The sequence below is a fragment of the Pagrus major genome, chromosome 3 (assembly GCF_040436345.1).
Source record: "Pagrus major chromosome 3, Pma_NU_1.0".
NCBI lineage: Eukaryota > Metazoa > Chordata > Actinopteri > Spariformes > Sparidae > Pagrus > Pagrus major.
Window position 1 is genome coordinate 16,603,081 of NC_133217.1, and position 19,713 is coordinate 16,622,793.

Here is a 19,713-nt window from a genome sequence, read left to right on the forward strand (position 1 = left end):
TAACAATAAAATACCATACAAATGCAAAATAGATCCCAGCACGCAGGGAAAATGTCCTGCTGCAAGATTTCTCAAAATGAATAGAAAAAAATCTCAAATATTTTCACCACCATGAGTATTTAAAAAGTCTAATCGAGATGATAAATCCTCTATTCTTGGTTTTGCTTGAGAGGAACCTCCAGTCAATGAAATAAAACAACAAGGTTTTATAGAAGAAGAATTTACAGCAATACTTTAAAAATAACATGAAGCACTGTTTGTTCAAGGTACATTGTCGGACTGATGGAAAATGAGTCTTCAGCTTTGGAGTTTCAACCGGGAGACTACTAACATTCAGTGTTTTTCATTAAACTATTTAGTTCCTTGTCCTAACACAGAGTGAGACACTTTCCCCTCATCTCTAACTTACAGCAGACTAGTATTACCACTCAAAATCAAGGATCTTTAGTAAATAAGGCTAATGTAACACTGTGTTCAACTGATCTCGAGAAACCCATAAAACTTTAACCCTAACCACTGTGGGAAACAGCAACACAACTCTGTCACCATTTGGCCTGGTAGTAACAACAGAGGAATGATGCTCTCTGGAAAACACAGCTACACTTTTTATTTCGAGGAGTGAGTAGTGAAACTGTTTGGAAAAAGTCTTTATTTGGCTGTTGCATATTAGCTTTAGTGCACAGTGATTTACAGTCACAGAACTACAATATCTACTACAAGTAATCTGAGTGTGACAATATGTGCATTACACAGTGGTTATACAGGTAAGAGGACAACATAAAACACATGATATGGCAAAAAGGTGAACATTACATGATATATTATGCTCAGAAATAAATTGCATAGATGTGTTAAACAATATATACTCCCAGAAATTAAGTCAGACATCAATAAAACAATAGAATACTTCATCTTTACCAGTACGAGCTGTTTGTCAACCTGTGGGTAATAATACACCATAAACTGTTTTAAGGCCACTGGATGTGTCACTTTATACTGCATGTTGACTCTGCTTCATGGAGTCATTATAAATGTGTGACCACTAAAGAGAACAATACTATCAGATAACTGCAGTGATGTGATATGGTGAGCTACATTTCTTAAAACATTGAACGGGGCAGGAAACATTTTGTCATGCACACTGTGAACGATTCTGTGAAATTAAAACTTAAAGAAAAACTTGATTTTCTCCAAATAATGTCACGACTAATTTCACACGCTACTGTGTGCATTTTAAATGTCATAGTGCCTTTGGGATATAGAAGACTTACACATGTTGATCTAACATCACTGCTGGGTGAGATGGTTAAAAATGTCTGATCGAAGTTATTTGTGTATACAAAGATTATAAATTCATGCTATATACACTCATTTTGATAATAACAGTTACAGATTGTCGTTAAAACCACGTGTTCATGTGTATGTTTGGGCCTCAGGGTGCAGCTGAAGTACAGCTCACATACCAGTGTAGCTCAACTGGCGACAGCTTGACTGCCTGCTCACATGACGCACCATACTTTGTCTTTGGTGGTCAGATTTTTATATCCCCGTTCTCCATGTTTAAGAGCAGCCTGTTGAGTGTTTGACCACTAGAGGCACTGTAAAGCAACAATAATCTGATCAGCAGGTCCCTACAGTGTTTGCACGAGGAAACACTGTCACAAATGTGCATCTATGCACCTGCACGTCAGTGAACATCAGTTGGTGCCGGTAAAAGAGGAGGAAGACCACAACAGGTACACAATGCAGGTTATTGAATGAGGTAGTTGATGCATTCACTGTGTTCTTTACAAGATTTGGTTTGAAAACATTGAATGCAAAGAAAACCACATCTGATTAGAAATAAATCCACATAAATCTCCACAGGATAACATTAAGCACCTTGATCAGCTGCAATCTGATTGGACAAGATTTAAAAACAAAAAAATGTTACAAACATAAATCATGTGTTTGCGTGTTGTTCCAAGGCTCCTCACCCTTTTCTGAGTGTTAATACTGAGAGACGTGCACAGATTTGTTAGCAGCACCTTGGAAAACAAGCACACACGACTAAACATTAAAATGATATTAACTCAGAGGTCCCCTCTATAAGACGTCTGATGAATGTGTGGACCTGTGCAGCCACCACTTAAGTGACATCACTGTTGGCAAGACAACAGAAGCCCTCGGATTTCGGAGGTTACATGGCGAGAGCTCACCCGACGGATGAACTGTGGGCCTGCTGTCACTTTGAAATGGCCTGCTCCTCCATGCCAGCCTGTGTCATGAGCTCAGTCACGTTCTTCTCAAGGTCATCGATGCGGGTTCCCATCTCATCGAGTTCCAAAGTCAAGGAGAGATCTGCCAGGAGCTGTGCAGGTTGTCCAGTTAGCACCAGAGAGCAATGACGCAGTGCAGCAACACACAGCAGCCAAGTTTGATGTGCCATTCTTACATGTAGTACTTTTTATCCATCTAGATTGTTTTGATGTGAGTCATTGAGTTTTGGAGTCATCGGCCATAGAGATGTCTGCCTTCTCTCTAATATAATGGAACCAGATAGCATTCAGCTTGTAGTGCTCAAAGTGCTACAAAAATACATTTGAAAAACTCAACAGTTAAGTCTCTTTCCAGAAATCATGACCTGGTTACTCAAGATAATATGCAGACCTTGTTGTGAAAGCCAACATGTACTCAGGGACAAGAGGCTTGTGCTTGTGATAGCGCGGGATGTAAACAATAATGGCGTCTTTCTTAGCTTAGCTAGCTTAGTTAGCTAGCCTCTCGTCCATGAGTAGATGCATGCTTCCTTCTACACAGCAAGGAACATAAAACAGAAGGAAGGGTCAGAGTCACCATGCATCTCCCATTGACTTCAGTACAGCTGTCACCAGTCTGGCACCAAAGGGGGATACTGTGACGTAATGGTCCTTCCTTCTTTTTTAAGTTCCTTGCTTTACAACAGTTCTGTGAAAGTGGGGTGAACTGTCCCTTTAAACTGTTATATTGTAACCTACATCTAAACTAAGGATCTTGGGGAGAATATGACTGTGCTGCCAGGCTTAACACATACATTTATACATTTAAATGTTTTTCTTTTTCACAGAAGACATGCTGACAGTAGCAAAACCACTGATGCAAATCCTAAAATGAATGATGACGGAGCCTACGTTCATGTTACTAGCAACACCTGTGCTTTTTTCCAATTATGTCAAGTCAAAATGGCTGCTGTAGAGTCGCACAGTTCATGTTATAGCCTTTCGGTCATTTTTTTAAAAACAGTGTCATGAACTACACATATGATGTTTGTCAATTTAAAAGATAATTTCCCAAAACAATAAAGCTGTAATTTATCATAAAACTAATGAACAGTAACACTGTGAAAATAGGTAGTTATAAAGCCTACACAGCCAACAGTAACGTTAGTAAGAGTTAGTAGTGACAAACTCTCCTTTTACATCTGCAGTTGTCAATATGAGCAGATTTATTGTGATTTTTATCTTTTTTACTACCTTTCCTGGTGTTGGTGACGTTCACTGAGCAGTTTAACGCAGAACTAGATGATATTTTACTTTAATTACGACAGACTGCCACTTTCTTGACTTGGAAAATCATCTTTTAAATAGACCAACATCATACATGTAGTTCATGGCACTTCAAGCGAGACCAAAACAGTATCAGTCTCTCTACAATCTCTAACATACTAAGTTTTTCCAAAATAAGGTCCCATACGGTCCACCGGAAAGGGGCGTGGCTTCGGCTCTGCCAGGGAACCTCGCTTAAACTGAGTGTGGACGCCCCCTGCTGGCCGTGCATGCTGCCAAAAGGTGTAAGATTAGCAGGTGCTCTCAGGTGGATTTTAGCTGTCTTAGCTAACATGACACCTCTTGGAGTCGAGACAAACGGACTACACGTTACACACCGAACCTGAACCGCCTCAAAGTGAGGTGAACAGCTGTGGTCTCAGTAGATGTAGCTGGTTACATTAACAAAAAAAAAAAGGATATTTTTGGACTCCAGCTGTTCAGACACCGCCTGGAATCGTCCCTGGAGTCTCTGCATCGTTTTCTCCATCTGAAGGGGAAGAAAAACGTCAGAAAACAAGTATCTGACATGACAGGACGTTAGCTCACACCGGACAAACTTACCGCCTCTGTCATGTCTGCAGCTGCTTTGCTGTCTGTTTTTGACATCGTCTCTTAAAGAACACACAGATCAGTCTAAGAGTCAATAGTCGGACTATGGCTGTTTGTTTGGTGTAACTAAGATGTGACCACGACGATAAAAATCCCAACTCAGCTTCCCCTCACAGACGTTAGCTGTGACTCCCATAACTTTGCGGTGAGTTGAGTCGAGGGAATGAAAACAATACGACTTCCGCTAGTGTCCATCATTTCAAAATAAAGGTCACGTGATAAAGCATTGCTGTATGTTTTTCCTTCTATGGTGAAGTACTGTTCAGTTTTAAATTATTCTGATAATATCACAATTCAGTGTCAGTTTATATATATTAATTTCTACAATAGATAAGGGCTCAATTCAAAAAGGGGCAGACAAACTCATCATACAATTAAAGCAAGTGTCACTACGACATTTCAGCAAAGGGAAATGACTGGCCCCTCGATCCTTAAGAGTGTTTTCTCGTGGAAAATGTATCATTACAATCCATATCTGTTGTTACTTGTAAGTTTAGGTCATGATAAATGTAATTTATTTAATTTATAATCTTAAGGCTAGAAAACATAATGCAAAATGTGAAGTTACCTTGACACGAAATGGCAAAAACTAAATAAAACTGTTAAAACTATTCGATTCGTCTTCTGTACCACCACATGACACATTTCCTGCAAGTGACATATTTAACGCTTTTATTGTGAAGGTACATTTATTGAATATCCGGTCCCGTGCTGACTCACTTTGACTAGCTTGACTTTGACATCCGCGGTGATCTGCATGCATGGATGCATAGGGGCAGAGCGTTTTATTAACTCTTTGTAAACTGGTTGCTCCTGTCAGGCAGGTCTCTGTGTGTTTTATGTGATGTAGATGTGTAGGAACATTTCCCTCTCCCCAAACTGAAGCTCTGGTTTTTATATAAGAGATTATCCTGGATCAAAGTGACAGCTGAGAGATGAGAGGTTGTCTGCTTTGAGGGTTATATAACTCTCATTAAGCCTTTTTAAATCTTTATAATCTGGATTTTGTGTCGGTGACAGTCTGAATTCACTCCTGCTGAATACGTTTAATTTTTTACTGTGTAACATATTTAGAAAGGCATCTCAGTCTGAACCGCAGTGCTCGTGTTATTTGTATGGCACTGGTGTGGTGTGCAAAGCAATAAGTCAACTAAAATAAACCGGGTTGCATGAAATATTCAACAAGGTGTAGCTCAACTGTAAGAGCAAGAACAGGCAGAGTGAGATTCCTCACTTCAATACAATATTAACTGCCTGTAGTGGAGCCGGATTAAATTAGAAGAGAGGTCCCAGGTAAAAAATTAGGTATAGGTCCCTTGCAGGAGTGGGGCCCCTGGATAGAAACCAACACTACCTGGCTGGAAAGTATTAACTTTATTTTAGAAAAGCACAATAATTCTAAAATCTGTAAATGTGTTTGAACTTTGAATTAATTGAGGGGTGTTTTATCCATACAGATGTACACCTTTTTAAGTACAGGCATTATAATATATATGACCTGCCAAGGGACTGCAGATGTAAACTCTGGTACAATGCATCGAATGGCAACAGTTATGTTAAATATTGTACATGGTCCTTCTACAAATAAAGATGAGTTAAATTAAATAACTTGTCATAATAGAAATAATAAGATAGTTCAACAGGAAAAGCTAAATAGAGCTGCAGCTAACAGATTTGGTTCCTTTGTACGCTAATATGTAGCTAATTCTGTTGAGCTAAAGTTATCAACATTCCTAAGTAATGTCATGTCTTCGTAATTATCAGCCAACAGAAAATTATAGCGTGGTATATAACCATTGTAAGCCAGTTGTTCTGCTGCCATCTGGGAATACAGAAGTATCCGGTTTCTTGAGCACTCCACCATAAAGAACTGTTTTAATTTTCCCAATCTGACCAACCATCATTAAGAATAGGAATATAAATAGCCAATATTCTTCCTGATGGTCCTGATGTTACATAGAGGCATCAGTATTAAATTGAGCCTGTTTCATAGCCAGTTAAAAGTCCCTTGTGGTACATTTAGGCACATATTGAATCATGTGTATCATTGATGATATCATTATTTTGTAAAAGAAATACCCCTTTGCTCTCCATACTTTTCCAAACTGCTCACACAGTCAGACTGTAAGTTCAGAAATCCTTGCTTTGAGCTGCAGACCACCCACACAACAGTTTGAGGTGGTGTGTGAACTATCTTGACTGAATCAAACATCTTTGTCGTAACGCGTGACGTGTGACGTTTCAGGAAGTGTGGGCTCGACCATATAACAGAAATACACTGGATATGGGCCAGTTGCTGAACAAACTACTATGATATAAGAACCCTGGACACAAAAAATGCTGTTTGTTTTAATTTTCCTGCACATTTCAAGGGCTTTTTATACTATTTCAGGAAAACTGGGAGTTTCTTCTCGTGAGTTCGGTGCAGCTTTTCAAAACAACGCCAGCTAGCATCAACAGAAGAGTTGAATCAGAGAATTGGGACGTTTTGAGCAGATTAGCATCTTCGGTCGTCTCTTTTACAGCTAATATTCCCGCCTTCTGTAGTAAGCACTGTTGTTCCGTTGTTACAGTAGCTAACACATTGACGTTCTCACTGTTTGGACTGTTCCCAGATGTTACTGTATCGTTAGCCCCCCCGGGGTCGTCGTTTCGGATTCACTGCTCGGCTTGTGATGGCGTGGCAGTAGCTGCTTCTTTGTCCGTGTGAGGATTATGCACGAAACTCACGGATGTTTGTCTTGTTACGCTGTAAAACTCGTTCCAAGGATCCAGCAGAGGAGAAACACCTCATCGTAGTCACCACTGAGGCAGTGACAGCCAGCTGACATCACTTCACAACTTCTTGGCCAGGTTGTTGGACTGCTGAGCTGCTGAACATGGATGATGAGCTGTTTGAACAGATTGTGACTGTGTTTAACAGCCTGGTGTCGTGGGTGGCTGCTGGTGCCATGGTGTTTGGTGGGGTTGTGCCCTACATCCCCCAGTACAGAGACATCCGCAGGACCCAGAATGCAGAGGGGTTCTCCACCTATGTGTGCCTGGTCCTCCTGGTGGCAAACATCCTGAGGATACTCTTCAGGTAACGAGTTATTCCCTCTCTGTTGTATTGCAACAAAACTCCATTTAAAAATCAGTCAATTTAACTCTCTTTTGCTTCTGAGCCAAATTTGATTTGATTATGGAACAAGTAATGAGATGTTCAATAATCAGCAGAATATTCTCTGAAATTCGGCTTACAGGAAAACATCTTAGGAGCTTCCATTGCATTGAAACTGAAGATTTAGTTCTCATTGGTGTCCACCTAGTGGACTCAATTTATGACCAAAAAATGAACTACAAATACAATTTACCCCTGATAAAAGTTCACTGGATAGCAGATATGACAGGTTTCAATGTATGCTGAATTAAACATCGGTTGCTAATTACTCATGAAAGGTCTTAAAGTTAAACTGGAGTACTAAACACACTTGCATAGTCAAGAGACGTGACAAACAAGAGGTCTGAAAACCTGTTCAAGACATCAACCTGAGTAGTTTTCACTTAACTATTGTGTGTGCATCTAATCTGAAGTGGCTGATACCATCATGGTCTCTCTTTGCTGCGGCACAGGTACTTGAGAACTTGAAAAGCAAGCCTGTGTGCTGCTCCTGGTGCTTAAGCTTTGACTCTAATCATGCCTGCTACATGTGACATAGTAAGTTCACACGTTCTTCTGTGTTTTTTTCCCATCAGGTTTGGCCGCTACTTCGAGACGCTGCTGCTGTGGCAGAGCATCATCATGATCGCCACCATGCTCATCATGCTGAACCTGTGCACCAACGTCCGCATGGCCACTGAACTCAACACCAAAAGGCGCTCATTCATAGGTCAGAAACCCTCTGTGGGGCCTCTTTACATTGCAGATAAAGAAAGTGTGTGTGCTTTTAAGTGCCGCTTCAAATGTTACATGCCAAAAAAGAGTGAGTGTGTGGGAGTGAATATGAGAGGACGTGTGATAGAGATGTGATCCAGTGTGAGAGTGTAAAAATATCTGAGTGGATGTGTGTAGGCAGGTGCATAGAGAAGTGTAAGTGTGTGTGAATGAATGTGCTTGAGTGTGTGAGCATTGTGTACAGGTCTCCTTAGCCCTCAGTGTGAGTGACCTCAGAGCCACTCCTTAAATTGGTAATGTTTTAATGCATAAAATCCTTGTTTTAAACTTTGCAAGTGTTGCAAACTATGATCAGAGGTGAACTTTGCCCTTTAACTATACGGAAGATTGTTGCCTTTGACATGACATGCAGGATGTGTTTGTTAATAAATGACTCAAACCTTAATCCCAAAAACCAGCCTTCTTAAGGAGAAAACACTGGCCCACAAATGAAAAGATTTTCTTTTTACTGTTATCATTTCAATTAAAAGACCACAGGTACCTGTTTTAAAAAGCTGATAAAGGCCTAATGTTTTGGTCAAATACGAATATTCATGATCGACCATCTTCTAACAGTAGAAGTAATACGTTTAGTAAGGGAAATATAGTTTTAACTATTTTATTTTGAAGGGCATATTTTACTATTCTCTTAATACTAATCTTTAGAGTAACACCTTATAATCACCATCATCAATAAATTATACATTTATAGTTAATTAAACTTTAGTTAATAGTTATTTCACTGTTAACAAACAATGAAATATTTTATAAACCAGTTAATTAAAAAATATATATAATACTTTTTAAATGTTAATGAATACTGTGTAGTTCATCTTTAACATTACATGATTTACTATTATTGCAACTGATATTTATAAATGTTTACAGTTAGTTATTAAACGGTCTATAAAGCTTTTTATTGTTTGTTGACAATCAAATAACTATAAACTAATGTTTGATTAACAATACAGTTGCCATTTACTAATGGTGTTTATTATCAAGTGCTACCCAGGTGAAGAGAAAAATACACAGCAATATACAGCTTACTGCCATTTGCAGTAACTTGAGTTGTTCCTGGAAACAGATTGCGTCTTTCCCAACAGCCCTATTAAGTTATTCAGTACCTTACATCCTGTCGTTTTATGAGCATCCATGTGTACACAAACGAACAAAGAACAGCCCTCTGTGTATCACGTGTTGAATGCAGTGCTGGAGTTTTCCATCCAATCATACTGTAGTGTACTCCTGCTCCAGGACTGCTCAGCTCTGTCTGCCATGTGGCTGCCTGAAGACAGGGCAGGGCAGGACACTTGAATAGCAAGGTTTAATGTCCCCAGGCCCAGTATCACATGAGAAAATACAGAGAGTGAAAACTGTGGAATCCAGCACAGAAAGCATTCAAACTGTAGTCTGCATTCAAAGAGGAAAGGCTGGAGCCTCAGGCCAGTTGGCCATCTTGACAACCAGTGGGCCAGGAAAAATGTCCAGCATTGAAAAATTCATTTCCCAGACAGCTCCAAATGGATGTAACAGATTGCTGAACTTTCTATTATTCAGATCCAAGGTTCTGTCTTGTTAGATATTGTTGTATTCATTTTGTACAAATCAGTTTGGACACGTTATACAGTTATGACTATATATATATACAGACATTTCAAAACTTCTATGACAGCCCAACTTAAAGAAGAGGCAAAAGAGCTATCCTGTTTCCGTCAGAAGGTAACAAAACCTGCTCACCAGCACCTCTCACACTTAAAAATAATAATCACATAATGTCTTGTTTGTCTAACAAAATCAATGTACAGGAATGATAAGTTGTAATCTTAAACAGGGTTATTTGCAGTAACTTCTTGAAGTCAATGTTCAAATGTGTATTTCACAAATGTCATTGCTATTTCCTTTTCAAATCTTACATTTTTCTCAATATGTTTAAATGGTCATGAGTTAAAAAGCAACAATCAAAGTTAAAGATAAAACTTAAAACTTATTTAACACATTAAAAAACTGAGGCAAATCTGTCTTAGTAGGACTGTGTGGGTGTGCTTTAACCAACAGTGACCATCCAAGTGTGTAGGAGAAACTACAGTTGCTGCTAAAATAGCATAAAGCTAAAGTTTGGCTTGTCCATTGGCGCATGAAAACAAAAAAGTCTGAGTTCCCAGGTATAATATCACCCAGATCTTCTGCATTGGGGGGCAGATGGAGCATGGGCAGAGACTTCTGTTTGCCCAGCAGCTAACTTGGCTTAGCCCTGCTTTTAGTGTGGAGTGTGGATAAAATAATGTAATTGTGCGTCTCTTCTAGGCTTTCAAAATGTTATTGGACTGAAAGGATCAAATTCTGATAGTAAAATGAGTCATTTCACGGTGGTTGTGATGCTCTAAATAATAAATTCACCGCTTTACAGCCGCTCTTCCACAATAAAAGTTTATAGGAAAAAAGCCTTTTGGGTCAGTGTGCATCATGTGACATTATAATTACACGGCTTGACCACTATGTCTAATCGGCCTCAAAGCGTAGAGATGTTCCTGGTGGTTTGGGCAGGATCTGTAGAAGAGCACCCATTCTGTCTATAAATATAAAGGGCTCATTATAAGGCAATCGGAACACAACAATTCGTATATTAAGGTGATTATACACTAATGAAAAAATAATTATGGTAATTATTTGGGGAAAAATTGTCTCTGTGTCAGACCACATCACTGATAGTAAGAAGCCGATTCAGAGAATATTTATTATGGGCCTTTTAATGTGCAAAGACACCAAGGATACTCTATAACTCAGGGAATCAGACACTTTGCAGTGTCACTGATTACTCACAATGATCTGAAGTCTGGCTGACTGTCTCACAGTATAACAAAGTCATGCCGTAGTTCAGTAACCTGACACATCACGGTTAACCTCTGGCTTTGCTGTCAAAAAGAAGAAAACCAAGCTCTTTTTTCTTTCCCTGTGTTCTTCCCTTATTTTTGTGTCTGTAGCAACAGACAGTAAGGACGAGGAGATCAGAATCCCTAAGAGGATCTTTCTGGGTATGTACACAACTTACTGTGTCTGCCATGAAACATCAGTTGTAGTTCATCTGCCTCTCCATCTCTGTGTCTCATGCATGACGCCCCTCCGTGGCTCTTCCTCCAGCTCAGCCAACACTAACTGATGACTAACACCACTCACCACCGAGTGTTTGGATGAAGCATGAGCCCATTTCACCCGCATGTAGTCCTGATGTTGCATCTATATGTTTGATTCATTGATCGTATTTACTGTCCGTCCATTGTGGCCACTGCTGTGATGGTTTTGATGCATGTTAGACCTCACACCTTCACTTCAAATGAAGGGTCAGCTTTCACTGATAAAGCTGTGTGGATGTGATTTTGCATGTATTAATAGTACTTACAACTAAGTTATCATGTATTCTGACCTTATATAGACTAGTTATTAGTTATCAGTGATTTACAACGACTAACATGTTGATAGTACAGTTTTAAGCCACATACTGACATCTTCTAACTTTTCTAACTTTGTTTTTTGAGATTTGAAATGATTGATATCTCAATCCAAATGTGTTTGTGTGTGTGTTTAATGACCCCTTAACTGGTGCATGCTGTTTCTATTTTGTGAATGTAAAGCATCTTTGTTAATGGCTGATTTATGCAAAGTCAGATGCTAATGACATTTAATTGATGTTGTCTTCTCATCGTCTTTTTTCCCATCGTTCTTTGAACTACAAGTTTGGTTTCAGCACAATGATGCTTTTATGATGGATATGTCACAGCTGCAGATTCAAAAGGAGAAAAACTGCTTGTTGATATCAGGCTGTGTGTGTGTGTGTGTGTGTGTGTGTGTGTGTGTGTGTGTGTGTGTGTGTGTGTGTGTGTGTGTGTGTGTGTGTGGGCAGCTATGCATTGAGGCAGATTTAGTCTTTTTTCCATCTATAGTTTGATCTTGTTGAAAGGGTTTGTCAGTATCTCGAGACAGCTTGCATAATTTCAAGCTTCCTGAGAGGATAACGAGGTCAGACATGCAGTTTGCTGGTACCTAATTTAAGGTTAAGACTGATGATGTTCTCTGTGTTTTTGTTACTGTCAACAAGAGCAAAAAACCAACAGTGAATGAATTGAATTGAATTGTCTGTGTATCCAAAGCTTTATATATCTTCTTCAACTGTGCCATGGAGCTCCATTGTTGTCCAAAAATGATAACGTATCAATGAGCTACACTGTTGCACTGGCCAAAAGACATGTTCCTTCATAGGAAGTCTATTTTTAAGTCAGTCCCACTCACATCGTCCTGCTGCTGTACATACTTAAACGTGCAGTAAATACGTATTAGTCTGCAGCTGAAAAAAGTCCCCAAACAATGTACATTTTATTTGTTTGTGAAATATTTGCTGAAAACTACAGTTCCCATCTGTTTTGGGAAATCAATTATTGGTTTTAAAAAGTGAAACTATATATATGTGGCCCCTTTTTTTTTAAAGATTTAAATTTTCAGTAGCAACACATGGGTTTGGGGTTGAGTGGCACAGCACACATGGGTTAGGAAGTATGAAGGTACCTTGAGACAGACTAATGCATTTGTTGGTTATGGTCTTTTTTTAATGACTTAAAAAGACAGAGGAAAACATAGAGATTACTACCGAACTGACTCACGATGGCTTCAAACTGTCAAAATGTCAGTCTGTCAGTCACGTGTTCTCCATCAGCTGCTCACAGGCCTTTATACTTCAGATTTTTGGACTTTTCACTGTAGGGAAAACACAGGTGTTATTCATAACATTAGCAATGGCTCCACTTTATTTAAATGTCCCAGTAAGCCAACATGCACAATACCAGGAAGTGGTTTTCCACTCATTTAAGTGGCCTTCTCAGTTGCACTAAAGTAAACCCTTCCCGGCTTCCAATCTAAATGTGTCCCAGTGCATCTGCTCGGGGAAACATGGACACGAACGTTACGCTTTTTTGTTGAAGTTTAATTCACAGTGGCATTCTAAAGTTGCAGTTTGGTTGATCACTGATGATGCTTGACACCGCTTGAATGAAACTGCAAACTATATTGATTTCACACTATACACAATAAGTATGCACTTTGGAATAAGGACACAGCTGTTGTTGTTCCTGGTGAGGACACTAGATGGCAGTAGGAAACAATGTATGTATGATGTGAAAAGGCACTTGTTCTCTTGGCTCAGTGTGTTGCAATATATAAAAAATCCTCCTCTTGGGACTGACTAATGCACACTAGATGACTGGGTATTGAAGTGCTATTTTGTTCCCTTTTATTGGAGGTTTTCGATCGTTTTAAGAAAAGCAGGAGCAGAGGAGCAGAACCACTTTTCACCATCATTACGGCTTTCTGTGGTTCAGCCTGTCTGTCTGTTTCCGACATCTGGCATCAGCTGTTTTTGCCCACATGTTGAACCTAGCTGTTCAGCTCCAGGGGCTCGATTCTCTATGAACGGTCATCGATCAGTAAGCTCTGCCAAGCATCATTAGAACTGACAGAAGGCCATGTTCTTTGATCGCAGCTTTGCTGGTCTGCGCCCGCTCATTGATCTGCGAGTGTAAATATCAAGCGTAAGCATGTTATAGGCTGCTATTGATGGAGGCATGAACGCACCTAGGTGGAGGGAGGGATTAATGAAAAAGTGAAGCGGAGCTGTGTATTGGTTAGACACGCGGCAACACTTTGAGGCCTGGAGCAAGTGTGGTCGGTGTCTGGGCTGATGCAGCGATGGAAAAGCAAATTATAGAGCTAACAGTATAACATATAGCACCAAACTGGTGTGAGCGTGCAGCTGTGAGGTGGAACAGGCTCACACTGTAGCTTTCTGCTGTGACTCACCATAGTGTTAGTCAGCCAGATGAATTCTCAACGTGTACATTTCTCTGATTGTACAGTTGGATTCCTTTATGTCCTCTAGCCCTCATTATAGAACATATTGGATCCATTGCAGCACAGCATCAATATAACACCAGGCACTTCTGTCTCACAGCTGGATACTTGCACTCAGAAAGAAAATCACAGAACTTTCTAGGACGCCTAAATAAAGCTGGAGTATAATAGATATCAGTGGCTGTGAACATTACATGTTGAGACATTGTGCTTAATAATGTGTAATTTGCTGAGATAATATCATGTAAGTGAGAGCGCACAAAGGTTCAAAGTACGCCTGTGGTGCCGCGACTACACTCACACAACTGGCCACATCTGTGCGGTACGGTACAGTACGTCCTCTGTTGAAGGCTGTGTAGTTCAACTTCTCAGACAGAAGAAATCCTGGTGTAATAGCAGCTCAGGGTGATTTATACGGAAGACTGCATACAATCCTTTAAGGAGATTAAAAGATCAGATCGTTTGGCTGTGTCGGAATCCCAAATGCTGGCGATCACTCAGGTGGAGGTAAAAGGGTTTGGAAAGAGAAAGTAAGATCGAATATTTGTCGAAAAAGTTATGACAGTGGGGAAAGTTTCACTTTGTCTAATGTGTGCCTCAGTCAAACTTTACTGTTGGTTATTTTTGAAGACCTGACAGAGGAAACTCTGATTGAATTTTTCGAAATCACCAGCCGCATATAAATGAAATTGTGTCAGCGAGCAAGCCGTCAAACAGGGCTCTGCTCCATGATTGAAAATTCCTGTATGCAAACTTTAGGCTGTCTGTGGTTTCAGACTGCGGGGGAGCTCGCCTGTGTGTTCCTTAGAGGCAGTCGCTCTGTTTTGTCACAACCACATTCTCAATCAGTTACAGCTTAATCTTAAAGCAGAAATAGACAACTTTTAAATCGCCACCCCCCCATTTCTCCATCCCAGTGTTTCCCTGTGGTATGACTGTTGGTGCCAATGTTGCAAACATTAGAATCATGACTACTACAACTGTAAGAATCCCAATTTGACCTAGAAACCTCAGTGCTATGAAAAGGAAGAGTTGAACACCTGGTTCTATTAATAAGTAGACAGGTTTTGACTTAATCTAGTAGCAAGAATGACGGTTTATGGCCTGGTGGTAAGGGGAGACACATAACAACAAGGGAACAGACTTTGACACAACACCGGAGAGAAAAGAAACCCCTTTTTATATAAAATTTCCCACTTGCAAAAGTTAAATTGACTGCCCCTACACAGGTTGTGATTTGCTTAAAACACGAATCAGGAAGCATTTCATGATATCTTGATCATGTCACAGTGATTGAGCGATACCGTACCACAGAGCTACATGGCAATACAACAGATTTCCATTTCTTTCTAGTGTTGGTCATGGCTCATTGCTCACTCTGGTCCCGTGGGGGGCCTCTACCTGTAGCTTCATTGGGTTTGTCAGCTTATAGTAAATCACCTTCTCCTGCAGGTGCAGTTATCTGCTCCCTAAGGGCAGGTAGAGGCCTAACTTTCAGCCTCAGTCCTTTTTTAAAGAAGAGGTGTAGCATGTAGTTAAGTGTCAGGGCAGAAAAGTTGCTGTGCTTTGGCTTGCCAGTGAAATCCTATTAGTCACTGTGAAATAGCTCCGTGTCTTAAATTCAGAAAATGAAGCATGTTAAAATCTGAGGTTCACTTTCCCAGGCTGTCTCTAACAATAATGTTCCTGCTTCTCCCACGAGTGCTTTTGAGTGACAGCAAGTCATTATTTCAACTACCCCATAGACGTATTCAGGGCCTAACTAAACTTTTCAAGGAGCAGCTGGTAAACAAGCTCTGGCCCGATTCACCCACACATGTACCGCAACTCTGTGGGACTTCAAACCGAGCTGTGCACAAGACGTTTGGCCACCAGAGTGAGTCTTATTGTATGTAGCTCCAGTCTGTTCCCACACAGTGCTACTGTGGCTGCCACACAGCACAGGGATTAAAGGCGCAGAGGAGAACGCCCCAGGGAACACAAGTGGCACAGCAAGAGAGGGTGTGTGGCAGGATATGGCTGAGGTACGGTACTGCGATAAACATCTCATAGCGGTCAGTGTGAAACTGTGCAACACACTGATCTGCCTTCAAGATGCTGTTTTAACATTTTTGCTGCAGCTTAGAATTGACAACAGATTTGTGTGCCTCTTCAAAGCCTGCACACACACAGGATTAAGAGATGATGACACTGCAGCACTGGCACGAAAGAGTGTCATTACCAAAACATGAGGCAGAGACAGGGAAGGCACAAATAATTGAAATGCACGTCATAATCAAGTTTTTTTGTCAGAGCCAGAGGTGTTCTTAAGAAAGGTTTTCTGCTCTTTGCTAAGTCCCTGGCCAATTTTTGTTCTCTAGTTTGGTCTGTTGCTTGGTGACTCTTTTTCTCTTCTTCCTCCATTGAGCTCTTCTCCTCCGGCACTGATGTCCGTAGAGGCCGCTGGGCCTGGCTCCGTTATCAGCTCTGGTGCCCATTCTCCTCATCAGCATTCCCTGTTTTGGGCCTGAAAACCTCCTCCTCCCAGTGATCCAGAGCCTGTGTGATAGTGGTGAGAACACCAACAATCTCCCAGTGCTCTCCCAATCCAGTCCAGGCAGAGTCAGCTAGCTGCACAGCCACTGAGGACATTTCCCACATTACCAATAACAGAGACAAAGGAAAATAACTTTTAAAAACATTCGTAATGGTTTTATTTCAAAAACTGAAAGGGAAATCTTGTAGATACAGCCGTGCAGTCTTTGCGATTATTTCCTAAATTTTAGGGCGTTCGAGTTGGAGAAAGTCATTCGGCAATATTGGCAAAATTTAGAGCAAATAAAGGGTGATGTGTTGTAAAGTGAAATACAAGAAGGTAAGAAAAAGGAAAGCTATACTTTATACTTTACTATGCCATTTGTTAAAACACGCTAACAGAATCACAAGACCTCATACATCACAAAAGTACAGCTGCATTTCACATTTTAGCATATTGCTAACTTAAGCAGCGTCTTTTAGCCACTTGCGGAAAGAAGAAACAAGCTAACAGATGAGGTGGAGTTGTTACGGCTAACATGTTAGCAGACAGGTGCTTATTTACACATTCAGCAGGCACAGACCAACGTTAGCATTCGTTCTGTGTTGTGTTTTTGGCCCCCTTACAACTCTAGTACTCACTTTTCTTTTAGTTGTTTTGGATGCTATTTAGAGTCTTACACTGTTGAATAAATGTGTTAATGCTAATTTGTTCACATGTGTGACACTGTTTTGTGTTTTACTCTTGGTCTTTATTCCAGAAGTCTGCTGAGGTTGAACATGCTGTTAGCTAGCTAACAGCATGTAACACTGTAAATGTTTCCACGGCTCCTGCCAACTCTTTCTGTATGTGTCTGTTATACTACAAAAGCCAGCCACATCATCACTTGGAGCCATATATAACATGTATCATACATTCAGTTCTGTGTTTAATGTGAAGCTGTGCACGGCTCGAGCAGCCAGGTTGGTATTGAGCGCTGCTCTATTGCCCCTGATTGCTTCCCTCTGTGTTTGGCTGTTATCAGGCCGCGCCAGCCTGGTGCTAGTTGGCCCAGATTCACAGCCCTCTGGCTCTGATGCCAGCAGGGCTCCACAGCCTCACCAGGCATCTGCAGCCACAACACCTACAGAATAGCACAGTGCTTAACAGTACATAACAGCTCTCAAAGGATATTCTTAGTGTTGATTATACTCGGAACAGAAATACGTGCCCTGTTAAACCTTTTAAGAACAGTTTGCTTGTCTTTTGTTATATACTGTACGCCGTAGTAAATCTTGGTGTATGGAGTGTGTGGTGGGCTGACAGAAAGCTGTGACCTGGTTTAAATTGCCCTTTGAGGTATACGCGGTCACATTTAGAGGATTTGTTTAACTTGTCTGAGAAAGGAACAATTGGCTTGGCTCATTTTAGCTGGTAACCTTGCTCACAAACATGCCTGCCATGAGCATTCATGTAGAAATGCCATCTAAATGTCAGAATCGCCCACCATTCATTTTCTTATGAAACAATATTTCATTAAATCATAAACCCAAATGTCATAAACGCTTGTATCGCTCCACTTATGATTTAATCATCTGACAGTCTTGAAAAATAGCTGGTTTGTTTATTTTAGCATGGTATAAAGTGGTGTAGTTATTCCGAACAATGCTTTGATTTCTTTTTCCTTTTTCTGTTTTGCCTTATCTACTGTACAGGCCCTTCTCTGGAGGCCTATACTGGCCCATACAGTAGGCCTCTGTAGAATGCTAAGATGTGCCCCTTAGATAAAGCGAGCCTCATTTAAACGTGATTAAATGAATCGGCTCTATTGCATTTGAGGCTTGTAGAAATCCCATTTAAGATACAGCAGCGCAGAAACATCTTCTGCTCTCAGCCATGATTAGATTTTCATGATAAACTCTTTTAATGTCCTCTGCTCGCACATTAAACCAGCAGCTATGCTGTATCTGTGCCTTTTAGCAGCTCATACCATAAAGATGTGTTGACTGTGTGGAAGGAATTAGAAGTAAAAATGTCCTACGTGGCTTATTGTAGGCTTACCTGTTTCCCTCATCAACTATAGTTAGAGTGGTGCCTGAGGCAAACGACAGTTTGAGAATATTATCACAGTGTGATTAGTGTTGGCTCTGTTGCATATTACAGAAAGTCAGTGTTGTGCTCAGAATCTTTATCTAATCATTTCCTTGGAGAAAGAAGGCACACGAGAGGTGCCAGGGCAGAAAACTGGGCTTTAATCATTCATCACTTTCCATATTCTCACCCAGCCCATTACTGCCGTGTGGAAATACTATAACCTTGGCTGACTGCCATCCTCCCTCGGGGCTTTTTTACCACCGTCATTCCTTCTCACGGAGCTTCCTCCCTGAAGACCCTGAAGTTAAAAGCTTCTGTTTTTGCGAGAACCTGAATGAGAATGAGTCTAAATCACGTGCAGTGCCGACGGCCTATTTGTGGCAGTGACATATAGTTTCTTTCTGAAGACGAGAAGGGGTGGTGGGAGTCATGTGAAAATTCACAGCTCAAGTGTGAAGTCAGTTAAACATGTTCACAATAATAGGGTTTTTGATTCTTTTTATTATACTGTCCAAAAAAGAACAAACAGGATTGATAGATAATTATGTGAAGTGAGGGGAGCGGGAAAAGTTTGATTGCATGTAAGTGCAAAAGTGTAAAAGAGTCTCAGCTGACCAGCTCACCTGAAATTTAAACTACATTTAAACAAATCCGAAGTCATTTTTTCTACAGCAGATGATTTAATCATGCAGCTCTTCTAGACTGGAGACTCTAGATGGATCAAATTCTGAGTCATGTTGTGGGGGCTGTGATGCTAAAAGAAATATATCCACCATTTTACAGCCACTTCTTTCATAATGTAAGCTTATGGGAAGAAGTCTTTTTTTGGCCGGTGTGCATCATGTGACATTGTAATCACAGTCCTTGCCCCTCAATTTTCAACACAAGAATTCTTTTATGAACGTTTTGTTTCCAAACCAAGTTGAGACCACCTGGGTCATATCATCGTGGTTATTTTCACCCTCATGTGTAAAAGTTTGTGGACTGCCCCTTTAAATAGCAATATCATTGTCATGTTGTTGTTTTGTTTTTTTGGTTGGGACATCACCACCACTTAGGTGCTTTTGGCGGTAATGAATATTGCATCCTCTCGGGAACACAAACTTTGGAGAAGTTTGTTTATTCCCCAAATTCACTTTGGA

General features: G+C 40.5%; 1 protein-coding gene across 2 annotated transcripts in view; it reads left to right on the plus strand.

Annotated features, from left to right (window-relative positions):
* Nucleotides 1–6,479: 6,479 nt before the first annotated feature.
* Nucleotides 6,480–19,713, plus strand: part of slc66a2 (solute carrier family 66 member 2) — a 33,490-nt gene continuing 20,256 nt past the window's right edge. Inside the window, exons 1-3 of one of the 2 annotated variants that reach the window (XM_073463122.1) lie at nucleotides 6,480–7,257; nucleotides 7,911–8,044; nucleotides 11,070–11,120. In XM_073463122.1, the coding sequence (XP_073319223.1) occupies nucleotides 7,055–7,257; nucleotides 7,911–8,044; nucleotides 11,070–11,120 (388 nt within the window). In that variant the 5' untranslated portion in view covers nucleotides 6,480–7,054. The remainder of the gene's footprint in view (nucleotides 7,258–7,910; nucleotides 8,045–11,069; nucleotides 11,121–19,713) is intronic. The other variant, XM_073463123.1, reaches the window with a different exon arrangement.